Raw genomic sequence first — 13,640 nt, forward strand, 5'->3', positions numbered from 1 at the left:
ACCTTTGGAACAATTTTTGAGAAGGGTCAATGAACCAGTGCACAAGGTCTCAGTTTTGTGAATAAAAACTGGAGACCTTTCCACTGGTGCTGATCAAAGAAAACAAAATACCAACAAGCACAAAACATCAAGAAGCACAAAACATCAGCAAGCAATGTGGGGTCTGCAGGAGGTTGCCAAGAGGAAGGTCAAACTCCCCAAGGTTTCCCTGCAGATCATGCGAGGGTATCACCCCTGCAGGGTCTGCTGTCTGCATAAGCTCACTGCACTGATTCCCCTTAGATGGTACATGGCAAATGACGAAATGCTGCCTATACTTCCCTGGGATTTTCCTTTGTTTCTCAACATCTTCATCAGGGTTGGCTTTGCCAAGGGATGAAAAGCCCGTCTTGAATGACTGTTCAACTCAGGTTTTGTTCTTCCTCCTCTACATGTACTTTCAGGTGGATGAACCTACGTATATCTTGTGGGACGAAGTCTTTGGATTGGGGAACAAGTTGCTTATGGCTGTTCTCAAGACACATCTGTAAAACTAGAGTGGACATACCCCAGAAATGTTTAACTCAACAGTGACTCTAGAGAAAATTCTCCACACTTTTCATTTTGATTTTTAAGAATTATTTTGCCAGAACCATCAAGCTTGGCTTTAACAACATTTACAATTAATATCATAGAGGCTTTATTGTCTTAAGCACTGAACTTAATAGCCTGAGAAAAGGGCTGTTGAGAGCAGTGGTTTTAGCCTTTCAGGAGCACATGAGCTTTTGTTATGTTTAAGGGAAGTAGATAAGAATGGTATTGTTTTCTACTGAAAAACTGACAATGTTCAGAATAGATGTAATCATTGTAGATGCCACTCTAGAAAATGGGAATTAACACCCCTCGTTATGATGAACAGCTCTAAAGAGAAATTTCTTCATTCTTTACTTAGTGAACAATGAACAGTCTATTTGCAGCTGTTCTTTCTTGTGCATTATTGAGACAATGGCAAGTAATTTAAAAATATGGAAGGACATGCAATATCTAATATGTTCAGACTTGTGGGGTTATGAGGTTGCCTGCTAGCTTTTACTACTTACTGCTGCAATATGCAATATGAGCTATATCAACTTTCTTTTATTTAAATTCAGGCAGTTACCATTCCCACTCATCCCAGCCATGACTACATGTTCCATTTAGGCATCTGCTGTTCTCAAAGAGAAACAAGGCCAGATCAACAGGAGGTTTTGGAGTCTCCTTTTGTTTAGCTATAAGCTATGAAACATAGCTAGAGTCTCATCCAAACTGATAACCCAGTGTTTAGGAGAGTTATGACTTTTTATAACTGTGTCTAATTAGTTGTTAACTGAGAAGTGTTATAAAGTTTGTGGTAATGCAAGAAGGAAAAAAGCTTTTTCCACACACTTCTTGTAGGAAGGACATTTTATCCAATTGTTTCCTCAATATTATTGTCCAGAACAGCATGAGATGATATATGTAGCACATGCTGAAAGTACTGCAAGATACTGCTGGTCCTCTGCTTTGGTTGGATGACGAATGGTTTGAAGATTCAAGTACCTGAAGCCACATTACAAAATCTTGGCAGGGCTTGATGATTAACAATCCATTGCCAGGTGGCAAGGGAGGTGCCTTTCTTATCAGCCACTTGCCTATGTAGGAATATTGCAATCTTAATACCTGCTTGCCCTATGCTCCCTGAGCTGTAGAAGGCTGATTCCAGGGCTGCCAGTTTGTATTTTCGTGCCTTCCCAGTAACATTTTGGCTTCATAAACACCTAGCTGATCCTGTAGCATGCTGGGAAGTGGTGGAACAACCCTCCCTGTTGGTTTTTTTGGCATGGTACCTGTTACTGCTTCTGTGTGTATCTTTTAAGTGAAAAATTGTATTCCTCCATAAAATACTAACAAAAATATTTATAAAATTATTTCTAAAAGCAACATGATTAATCATGAAACTAAGTGTAGCCGATGCTTACACCATATGGCATGGACGCAATGAATCAGCTCACCATAGGGCTACATGAGCACCACCACTAACTTGTACGGGAGTGGGTGGGAGCACGTGTCTGGGGTAAAGAGACGCAGTGAGGAAGTCTGTCTGTAATGAGTACGAGCAATGGTTAATAATTCCAGATCCTCTGGATCCTAACCCATGATTTCTTACCACCTGAATGAAGAGCACATTAGACTTACATTCCATTGCGAAACCCAGCCATGTAACAAAGACGTGGTGGAAAGCAGGATTTGTTACAAAAAAATTTGTATTACCACCCTGTCTTGCTGACAAGAACATTTATGCTTAGAGGTGATACTGTCCAGCCCCACAGTAATCCATTAGACATATCTAATACATCGAAAGGAAAATTTTATAGTTTTGTAATTTTGTTTCTTCCAAATCTCATGGTGATTTTTTTTTATGTATTCTTTATTAAATGATTGTAGAGAAGAAAAATATCCCAAAGAAAAAAAATTGTATGCAAAGAAGACATATATCTCAACAAAAAGCATTGTATTATCTTCTAGTGTACTAGCTTCCATAAGTTTCAGTTAGTTTGGACAGGAAGGATGGAGTCATACCTTAAGAACAGGAGAAAGACAGACACACCTACTGGAGACTGATTCCATAATGGCATAATCTTAAGCTATTCCTTATTTTACTGGAATAGAAAATGAGAGCAAAACAGCTCCTACAATTCAATTTTGCTCTAAAATATCAGAACGGTTCCATCTGACTTTAATGTCTGTGGTGCTATGCCCCGGTACACTTTCACTTCTCTAGGGCTGTTTTGACTCCTCTGCTGTTGAATCTTCATGTAATTGTTCCACACTGTTACTACTTTCTATTCATTTAGATGTTTCTTTTTCCTTTTTTTTTTTTACTTTTTTGCTGTTTCAGAAATTACTAGGCAATTTCAGCAAAATATACATTTCTCAACAGTACTAGTTATTGCAGCTAATGACATGGAAAATTTCAGAAAGCAAGCTCACATGCCATTTATTTTTCAGCTTTATATGACTAATTCACTGCAGAACAACAAGATGGAAAAGAGCTAGGAGGTCATCTATTTTGGTCAAAATAAGGAATAAACCTTGTCAGAGACTTACAAGACTCCAATACTAAGCAGCACAAGCTGGATAAAACTTCTGGGAAGTTTCTATAGGTGGGAGTAATGGTCACTTTCTGAAAATAAAATGCCTTTTAATAGGCTTGTAGGTGGGTACTTAAAACCTGATGGTTTGAAAGAACCTCAGCCTATTCATAAATGTTAATCTAAAAATTTTATCTTACCTTAAATTATCTCAGCAATGGCATCAGTGACTTGACTCTGGCTAGCTTAGAAATGATGCTGCTCATGGCCACATAATTTAAAACCATTATCTGGACCACAGAACCTCTCTATTAATTGCGAAGATTGTAAGGACATTTTCAGAGTCCTCCTACAGTCATTTCAGGGTACTAAGGAAAGTTAGTATGAACTTTCCTTAGTACCCTGAAAGTTCTGATCTTTAATGAGAAAGAAAAATGACCTTAAAATGAGTAAGTATATTCAGAGCTCATGAAAGGTACTACCCTGATTAATTTGGAGCCTGGAGTTCTTTATTTAAGCAGAGGTGACTGTACTGCAGACCAGCTGGCAGAAGTGTCTCATCGCTGTAGGGGGCTGAAACTATTTCATTCCCCTTACTCATTTCACCTTTGTCCACTTTCCTGAGACAATCAGCAAGGGTCACTAGTCAGTGGCAGCTGTGATAATGGCTTTTTTTTTTTATTAGATACCTCTCTCTTTAGCAAGGAGCTGAGAACGCAGGAGGCACAGGCCACAAAAACCCAATCAACGATCTATCAGTCCCATTCATTATCGACCAGCACAGCATTTGAACAGCCTTATTTAGAGATGAAAAAAAAAAAAAACACACAGATTTTCAGATAGTAGTTTTATCACTACTGAATCCAAAAGCCATCTACTAGTGAGGGGAAGCAGAGGTTTCCTTCTCACCAATTTCTTCTAGGGAAAGCTCCCATGCCTGAAGTCCTGACACTCTTTGTGATTATTTTTCTTCTGTATAAATTGCAGTTCAGGGTCTGATTCCCACCTCTCTAGCATTGCCTGTAAATCTCATTATTCTGTTTGAGTCCATGTGACGACTCCAGATTTGCAAGGAATGGGAGAGAAGGCAGAGGATGATTTTTATCTTGATTTTACCTTAGATTCCTACTTGAAAGCAAAATGTGGGGTTTATGCTCTGATGATAAGAAACAAACATCAGCAGCAAATGTGAAGGAACAACATCTAAAATCTGACATGTAAAATGTTGTGTTTTCTACTGCAAGTGGGTTAAGCAGATAGGGTGTTCTGAGACAAGAAGATGTAGAAAATGTAAATGCTGGTCCTGTGATGTGTTCCCTGGTACCTACAGAAGCATAAGTACATGTAAATATTGCTTCCTCCCACCCCAATAAGGAGGAGAAGTCTGTCAATGGACTTCGGAAACAGGTCACCTACTGAATCACAATATGGACATGGATTGTGAAGAACAATATAAATTTTGCATATTCCTTTTCTTGTTGGATTAACCAGTACGTTATATTTTGAGTTTGATCCTCTAAGTAGCAAAGGAGCAATGCCGACAACAAATTCCTACTGGGATTGTGGTTCTTTAGAGAAAAGCACCAAGATGAAAGTCTGGATAACTGTGAAACCTTTCTGAGCATCTTACATTTAACAGATTGTTTCCTATAAAGAAAAATACCTGACTAAAATGTAATATCTAAGCAGAAGTTTACACAGAATTTTTAATTGTGGTTATTGTTTGCCCTTTAAAATTAAAGCCTCAATTATTGTGATTATGATTTTTATTTATGAAGCATTTTAAACTACTTTTACAATGAAAAAGGAAGGTCATGTGATCTCTAAAATTCAGATTACTCTTTTTTTAAACCAAATCTGAACTTTATCCTCATACCAATTTAGAGGGATTTTCATATTCTTAGCACCAATATAAAAAAAGATGACTTTATAGTGTTTAACCCTCTTAAAGTGTCTTTTCCAATCCCAGTCCAATCTGCTCTTACGTTAGAGGTTGCAAAGTACTGATGGTTGATTAAAATCTAGATCTGTAAGAGCTTGATAAAACCTACACAACATGTAAGCTTCTTTTAAAAAACAAAACAAAACAAAAAACCAAAACCAACAGAGTTCATCAATCTGCAGAGAGCCTCTTAAAGCTGTGGGAAATAGAGATTGTTGCAGAGGAAAGTGTGAAAAAAATCCTTTGAAAGTAGAGGTAGAAGGGAAACAAATTGTCGAACAGAACAGTTTTCTAATGGAAAAAGAGATTAAGACAGGATTACAGTTTTTCCACAGATAACAGGCAGGAGAGACTAAATATGCCAACAGCAGACTGTTCTGAAGACTAAGGGATGTCTTCTCCTTCTACAGCCTTCATACCCACACTGGAAAAATAGAATGTGTGTTCATACCCAGAAAACAAAACAAACCTCTTCTCACCTGCACAAATGGTTCTTTAGGGTGGTTGAGATCAAATCCTTTATGGAAATTGAAAGAAATAATATCCAAACTGTTTTAACTTTCAAAATGAGCTTTAATTGAATTTGTGGAATCCCCTGTGAGAAACAGATTAGCTGGAAAGTAGGTGTCCAGTAAACCAGTGGCAGGACTTGCAGGGAGGAAATGTCTGCTAGGGTGTTCTCATAGAGGACTCTTCTCATTGGACCATTTAATGAAGAAGAACAGGTTTTTCTTCTTGTTCCCCACTAATCTGACCAAACCCATAATTATGTTTGCAGATGCCTGTCTTCATCCCACCTGGATGCAAAGCATCCCCAGAAGCCCAGTGGATCAGGCATGATGCCAGCCTGGACCTTCTCACCTGAGCACTCCTTGCAAGACTAAAGCCAGACAGTGATTGTTCCCCACCAACTCTCTTAGTTGCTCCTTCTTCTAGCCTTCACCTCCATTTCCTCAGCCAGCTAGACGCCCAAGAAAATATTCATAAGGCTTAGGAAAGACATTGAGAAAGAGTTTTATTTCCATATAAAAGGACTTTCTCTTGGTGGAATTTGAGATGGTGCCTGCAGAGAAAGGGGTCTGCTTGCTAAAGACTCTGTTGGAGTGGCATGTAAACAATACAGCTAAAGAGACTAATGCATTGTGGCTTTAGTACCTTCTAGCACTAGGTAACTCCACTGAAACTGCACAAATGTAGGGCTAAAGTAGAATAATTTCTTCTATTTGGCTTCTCAGGGTTTAAAAACTGGAGGATTTCTTTCTGATTTGAGTTTAGTCCCTCCCAACAGCTTAGCACAGCAGTGGCAGTGCAGCTTTGCTGGTGAGCTCTGCACACCAGGGAGGGAGTTTTCTTTTCATGAATGATGCAGAACCTGCTACAGTGAGAAGAAGAACAAACACCTCACCAGAGAATGAATATAAGCATCGCACAGATCTGGACTGATTTCAGCTGTCATCTCAAACAACTGCAGAGAAGATCCTTCTTTTATAAGATACCATCAGGAGCTCTAAATCTACCAGAAATAATGCAAATAAAAAGTTTGAGAGAGGCTTTATGTTATTTTTTTTAACACTAGTCTAATCCACAGGTTATTAATGTTAGTAGGATACAGTCGAACAACTTTGCTTAGCTTGAAAGCAGCTTCACACCCATATTTCCCTATTGCTTTATCTCTGCTTCATTAGTCTCATTGGTCTATAGAGGTCTTGGATGGACAGTCGAAGTGTGGCCATGACACAGAAGTTTCTTCATTACGAGTAAAATGACTTTTCTCTGAATAGCAGTCCTGCAACACTGTGATCTTATTACAAGATAAGAGATAAGTGCTGGACTGATTTTTAAAGCCATTTAGCTACTTAACTTCTGTGATATTCCCTTCCTGGTCATTTTAAGCCTCCATTTCCAGCTTCAGTCATAAGAAATTTCATAAGTCAAATATTAACCTCCTTGCACAATAATTGTTTTCAGATATGTGTAACTTGGTATATGTATGTGTGGTAGAGGAAGAGGCAGAGCGACAGTCATCTAAGAGACTATAATTAAATGGTAGTATTTGAGGGTTTAAAATGTTAGACAATTTTCAAGTAAAGATGAATTGCTGGAGAAAGAGCAGGTAAGGACACCAGAGATATATTATAAATTCAATTCTTCATAAAGTCATCATTTCAATATGTGTCTGGATTTATTACGTCATTCATTTAAAACTTAGGGATTTTGTATGATGAGAAACAGAAACGAAAATGAAATTTAAGGCAGGTTCCTGCTCTTCATTAAGGCAATTTCACAGCATTTTCACAATGAGGGAAATCACATAGTCATTGTTTTTGAAAGTTTTGCAGTAGCTAATTAAGAAAGTGAGTTATATTTTCTATTTTCATTGCCCAGATATGATAAAAGCAGAATTACCTGCTGTGTCCTTACAATAAAATCAAGGTAAAAAGGAAGACAGTGTTTCTGAAGTGGTTATTAACAAAGTATAGCACTGGGTGTCAACCTTTATGAAACACATAGAAATCAAATAAGTATATTGACTCAAAATTTCAGACAGGTAGCAGAAAATGATGATATTGCTGGAATGAAATGGACTTAAGGAAACTGAGAATCTCATGTGTGTTGTTTATTCATAATTATAAGGTGTTGAAAACAAAACTGGAGGACATTTTGTGGCTGCCATTTTTGGTTAGTTGATATAGCTACATATCTTAAGCACACACAGTTAACTACATTTCATTAGAAAATATTTAAATTAATGATTTGATCAATAACTGGTAAACTGAGACTGTTTTTACAACACATTATTTTGTCTGTGCTACCTTCTCTAGCTTGCTTCTCTGATATTTCTATCTTTCTATGATACAGTTTTTCTGGTACTCATCAGTTGTGGAGTCTCACTTAACTAAGCCAAGCTGTGAAATGTTTTAGATCTTCACCAAAATTCTAATTTTGTAATGAAAATTGGGAAGGAAGTAGACACAGATGTTCCCTCAGTTTCACAGAGTGCTCGGATTTCCAAATGCTGTCACACAGATAATGCCGTACTGTTAAGTGCATAAACATCATTAGCAATGACTGCTGGAGTAATTTGCCTTTGTATCCACAGTACTGTTCACTTTATTAATAGAGTAATTAGAGTTAGAAAATTCATTGTAATTGAAAATGCTAATATGTACTTGTTAACAACCCCAGGTGCTTAAAAGTAAAAAAATAATAATAAAAAAAAAATCAAGTCCTTGATGAATTAGTCACTTTTGAAAATACAACTAAAACTCCTAACTTTCTGAGATACTTCTGAAAATTTTACTCAAAAGTCCTGTTGAGAGTAAATAGTGATGGGACAGGAAGGATGGAAAAAGATGTAGGAGCTTAACTGGAAACACAGAAACTGGAAATTAAGTCACTTAAAACTTTGAAAAATTTTGGCCAGGCTCCTTAAAGTTTTTTCCATCATACAGGTCTGCACTTCACCCTCTTCCTTCTTGTGCAGTAAATGAATGAATTGTAACTAGCGTAAAAGCTGAACTTGCACCTGAGGATATTTTCTGTAGGCAACGAACCAAAGGAGCTAATTCAGATTTACAGAGACTATACATGGCACACAGACATTTCTACAGAGCAAAATGGCTTTGACTGTCAAAATGGAAAACCTCAAACCAATACTGAAATAGGGCAAGGAGTCCTTAAACCCTGAAAACCCCAGAAAAGGAAGAGACTGCTGGAAAATAACGACACCTGGAAAACAAACTATCACATCTAACTGTGCAAATTTCACCTCAGAGTAGCACAAACAACAAAAAAGAGTTTTTTGCCCCTAGTGGGATTTTGGTAGTTTAACCTTCTATTTTCAACACACTTTACAAAAAAGTATGACAGCAAATGGATGAAACTTCATTCACTGAAAAAAATTCAGCTCGTCTATATGAAATTTATCAGGAAATACAGAACCTTCTGTTGCTTTTCACGAAAATACAGAAGCTGATACTTTAGAAACTTTATATTTACATTCCATAAAACCTGCAAATACTCATTAGGGGATTCTTAAAAATCTCTGAAACCTAAACAGATCCTTACTTATCAGTATTATTGTTTCCTTGTACAACTCCACATATCTGATGGTACCTCTCACTTGTCTCTGAAACATAGATTATAAAATGTTTGGCTCACAGTTGGGTGACTTTCCATGACTGGCTCTTCTAGGCATTACAGAATACTGAATAATGATACCAATAGCATTTATAGTTATTAGAATGACGGATGATTAGAGATGACAAATCTAAGGGATACTGAGAAATTGGAAGAGTCATTTTGAGAGTGCAGAAACTTGATTTCTTAGTTTTAACAATGCACAGTAATGAACTGAAGTATATCTGAAGCATTTATATAACCATTATAATTATAAAAAATTTGAGTTTTATTCTGCAGTTACTTATGGAAGAGCATACCATTCCTTGTTGCATTTTTTAACTCATGTTGGTTTTTCTTACTTTAATTTTACTGGTTTTCTGATTTAAACAAAGTAAGGACAAAACCAGACCCTGTAGGACCTACTCGTCAAGCTGTCATACTTCATATGACGTGTCATATGTATGACATGTCAATACAATTACCCATTGTAATTATCTATTATTTTCAGTTTAAGAAGTAGAAGCCATGTGGGGTGGAAGCAAACCTTGAGAGATTTTAATTATGTCACCCATTACTATGAAAAGTAGCAGTACCACCACTGAAAGCCACAAAAAGCTTGACCCTGCTGTAAGAAACCTTAAGTTTGAACCGTTTGTGAGAAGTGGAGGAGAAATAAATCAGAGTGGAATACAATTTGGAATTCTTGGAACTATTATCTGGAAGAATTACACAAATAATTATTCCTCTATTTTCTCTGCACATTTTTAGCTCCTCAGACATATTTTTAGAAAATTTCAGAAGCCACATCACAACTATTGGCCTGCTCATGCTTTTTCCCTTTTTTCCCCCCTTCATATATCAGAGCTATTTTCTAGAAAGTCATAGAATGAATTTATTAAACTTCATTAGGATTAAATCCTTACTTTTTAAAATATGATATGCATCAGCAGGTAATATGATTTTTACATTCATGTGAACTACAGATCCCCTGTATGAAGAAATATATGTCTCCAAGATAGGAAAATGCTAGCAGTCTTTGAATTACTGCCTGTGGATACTGATCAAGTGAACATGAACAAGCTGCTCAAGAAAAGCAGTCACCTAAAATGTGACATTGCCAGTCTTCTTAAAGAAGTTATGTTTAGAAATCGCTTAAATAAGCCACTCCTTCAGAAGCAAAGGGAAAGAACAGAAGACTGAGGTAAACAGGCTCTCCATTCCTCAAGACATTCCAGAATTGGAATATTTTGTCATTGTTGTTGTCGCAATACAAATGAAAAGCTGAACAGTATATTACATGTATTTTATATATATATGTATTTATAGGTGTGCGTAATAACACTGTTTCAAAGTTCCAACAAAATTAATGGGAAATATTTAAAAATATTTTGTTCCTAAATTTTTGGTTAGCTTATCATTACGTTGGGTTTTAGATGAGATCTTTCATTTGGTGTCCTGATGTCTGTATTTTTCTGTTGTGGGCTTTTTCGTTGGCCCAAATACATTTTCCCTTATGCATTTCCAGTCATATGATGCCTATGACACACTACTTTTTGTTTGGTTATAGGTGAGTCTCAACTGCAGTGAGGTAACTCTCCAGGAAGTTCTGCCTTCAGGGGACAGCACAGTCCTGAAGCCTTGCAAGGCACTGGGCCAAGACAAAATGCGCAGTTCAACATTGACTGATTAAAAACAAATACTTCAGATCCAACCCCTACTTTCCCCCTCACCAAAAAAAAAAAAAAATTTGATTTTTTTAACCCCACCCAAATGGAAACAATCTGTCTTCATTTTCCTAATAGGAAATAAAATTTCAGCAAAATTGAATTTCTCAAAAAGAATGTTGTCTTTGTAGAAATTTCATTTTCCATGAGAAAATAAAATAATTCTGATGGAAAATCCTCAGAATCATCTGGAACAGGGGAATTTTTTGCTAATATTTTGTGAAGATTTTTACAATGAACTCTACAAAACAATGATCAAAGTAAAGCTTACAAAATATTAGTTTATAAAATATTAGACAAGAAGAAAAATGCAAAAAACCCCCAAACTCACAAAAAAACAAAAGCCATAAAAATGTGGTCCTACACTCAAAATGAGAACAGAGCATCCTAGGTAGCATCCCTCAAAGCCTCTTTAGTCAACAATGGCTGGAGAGATGTTCTGGCATAGGTAACTTGCATTACTCAGCACAGTCATGCATTCATACTGAGTCATTAGTCAGTAAAGTCTAGAATATGACTTCTTCCTAGATCTCTGTAAAAGAGCATGGCTTTCAAGAAGTAAATGAAATAAAATTGAGAAGTAATATATGTATCTATACAACAGGACAAAATGAATGGCTAAGATCATTTCAGAATGAAATAGCAGTGTAACATATATATATATATATACAGGCAGGTTGTATTTTGATCTTAATGCAGGTTTTTAAGCATCAGGTGAACCTTGTGATCTTTCAGTGTGAAAGCAAAATATGTATAGCATGCTAAATCTCATTTCTGCTCTATTGGTACAAAATAATAAGCAGCAAACTTCTTTGTATTCAATGGCTCTTATTCTGGATTGGAAAAGATGATTTATCTAAGAACAACCATACCTGTTTGGATCAAAAGTTCATGTAACCCAGTATGGTATTGCACACAGTGGCCAAAAGGAAATTTTTAGGGAATAGTTTAAGAACAGAGAAAGCATATGGTAATACTTCTCTGCAGTGATCTCCCAGCTCGAAAAATTCATCTGTGAGGCAGAGGTGATGTTTTAGTATTTTCTCTGCCTAGATAGAGTTCACTGCCATGAACTTGTTTAGTTTTCACTTGACTGATACAAATTTTAGTATGCACAACACTCCAAAACATGAAGTTCCCCAGCTTAACCCCTCTTGTGTAAAGAACCATTTTTAAACACCTGCCAGTTGCTGTTTCATTTGATGGCCTCTTCTTGTATGGGAAAGAACAATGAACAGCCATTCTCTGTTCATCCTGTTTCCCAGCGAAAATCTTTAAGAAGTATCAGGTCAATACACACCAGCAAAATAACAGCATGAAACTCACTTAACCTGCACAAATCAGGTGGCATCACATTGGAGTCAGCAAGGCTACAAAAGCCCGTTCTTGTCCAATTATCAATTCCAGTTAATACAAAAATAGGACTGTTTCTCCAATACCTGTCGTTGATTTTCTGTCTCTAGTCTCAGTCTGGCTTCTACACATCTTCTGGTCTCCAGGAAGGCTTGACGTTGTGCTCTGTCTGATAAGTAGCTAATGAAGATTCCTGCAGTGTTCATACACATAAATAACACTGCCTGAGCCGCTATCTGCAATGAACAACAAATAGGATTTGATTAGACAGAAGAAGCAAAAAAATCTGTTTAAAAAGAGAAAGAGAGAGAGAATGACTGCTCTGCAGTCATGTAGGCTGTAAAAACAATGGTTAGGAAAGTTTGCATAAAAGAATCTCTTGGATCTTAATTAGAGGCATCAAACGTGTAAAATGGTCTCTGCCTTGAGGAGGAAATATGCAGTATTTGGGGGCATTAAACTCTAGATGAACCACAAACAATGTTTCTAAGAACTGACTCACAGGGTTTTAGTCAGGAATGATTACAAACATAATTAACAATTTGTTTTTGCACTGCCTCTTCTGTAAAAGCAACTTTGTGATTTGTTTCATGGCTTAGTTTGAGAAGAAAGCCATATTAAGGAAAACAAAGAGTGTCAGTTAGCTAAGAATTAATATCAGCATTAATAGTTATTCTGTTATTATTGACCAAATTAAATAAATTCATTTTCAGCTGATGCCAAAGCACAAGCTTGCACAATCTGAATCCTGAACCATTCAACAGGGGAAGCTGAAAGGATAACCAAATTCTTTCATAGCCTGTGCCTGTGTACATAGACCTTTTCTCCACCGAGGCCTACGTAAGAGCTGCACTCTTTTTCCTCGCAGAAGGTGCGTCACAGCTTCTTGCTTTGCAATATGAATTTAAAAGAGCCAAATGGGAGGGGATCCTTGAACAGCGTAAATTTCAGTGGCTTATTTGTCTTTCATTGATACCTCTTTGTGCTCTGTATGTTTGTAAGGCAGGGCACATCAACACCATTGAAGTGAGGATTGTTTGGGAAACTGCGTAAGAAACTTATAATATTTGCATGCACTAGAGACGGAACACTGACCTGCAGTTTCAGCAGCTTTACCCAATACCTCATCCCTGTTATACGTTGCGAATTCATGTGAACTGCTCTCATTTTCCACTTCATCCTGCCTTTTTTTAACTTGTAAGAGGGTCAAGAGTGAAAAGTAAGTCCAGAAATCGTTAATATTCCTCAAATGCATCACAGAGGTCCAAACTGCTCTGACTGCTACCTTAGCTAGAGAAGCCCTTGAGGCAGAGTGAACCAGCTGAAAGTCTGCAAACCGCAGCTCCCCATCTTCCTGCCAAGCTCCAGTCACAGCCACTGTGCTGGTGAGGTCCCACTGAGGGCACCCTG

At 37.1% G+C, this 13,640-nt stretch overlaps 1 protein-coding gene across 2 annotated transcripts in view; it reads right to left on the reverse strand.

Annotated features, from left to right (window-relative positions):
* The window catches only part of ADCY8 (adenylate cyclase 8), a 131,409-nt gene that overhangs the window by 87,888 nt on the left and 29,881 nt on the right, over positions 1–13,640 (reverse strand). For both annotated transcript variants that reach the window (XM_052788134.1, XM_052788133.1), the window contains exon 2: positions 12,317–12,466. In XM_052788134.1, the coding sequence (XP_052644094.1) occupies positions 12,317–12,466 (150 nt within the window). The remainder of the gene's footprint in view (positions 1–12,316; positions 12,467–13,640) is intronic.

This window comes from Harpia harpyja, chromosome 5 (genome assembly GCF_026419915.1).
Source record: "Harpia harpyja isolate bHarHar1 chromosome 5, bHarHar1 primary haplotype, whole genome shotgun sequence".
In the NCBI taxonomy this organism is placed as follows: domain Eukaryota; kingdom Metazoa; phylum Chordata; class Aves; order Accipitriformes; family Accipitridae; genus Harpia; species Harpia harpyja.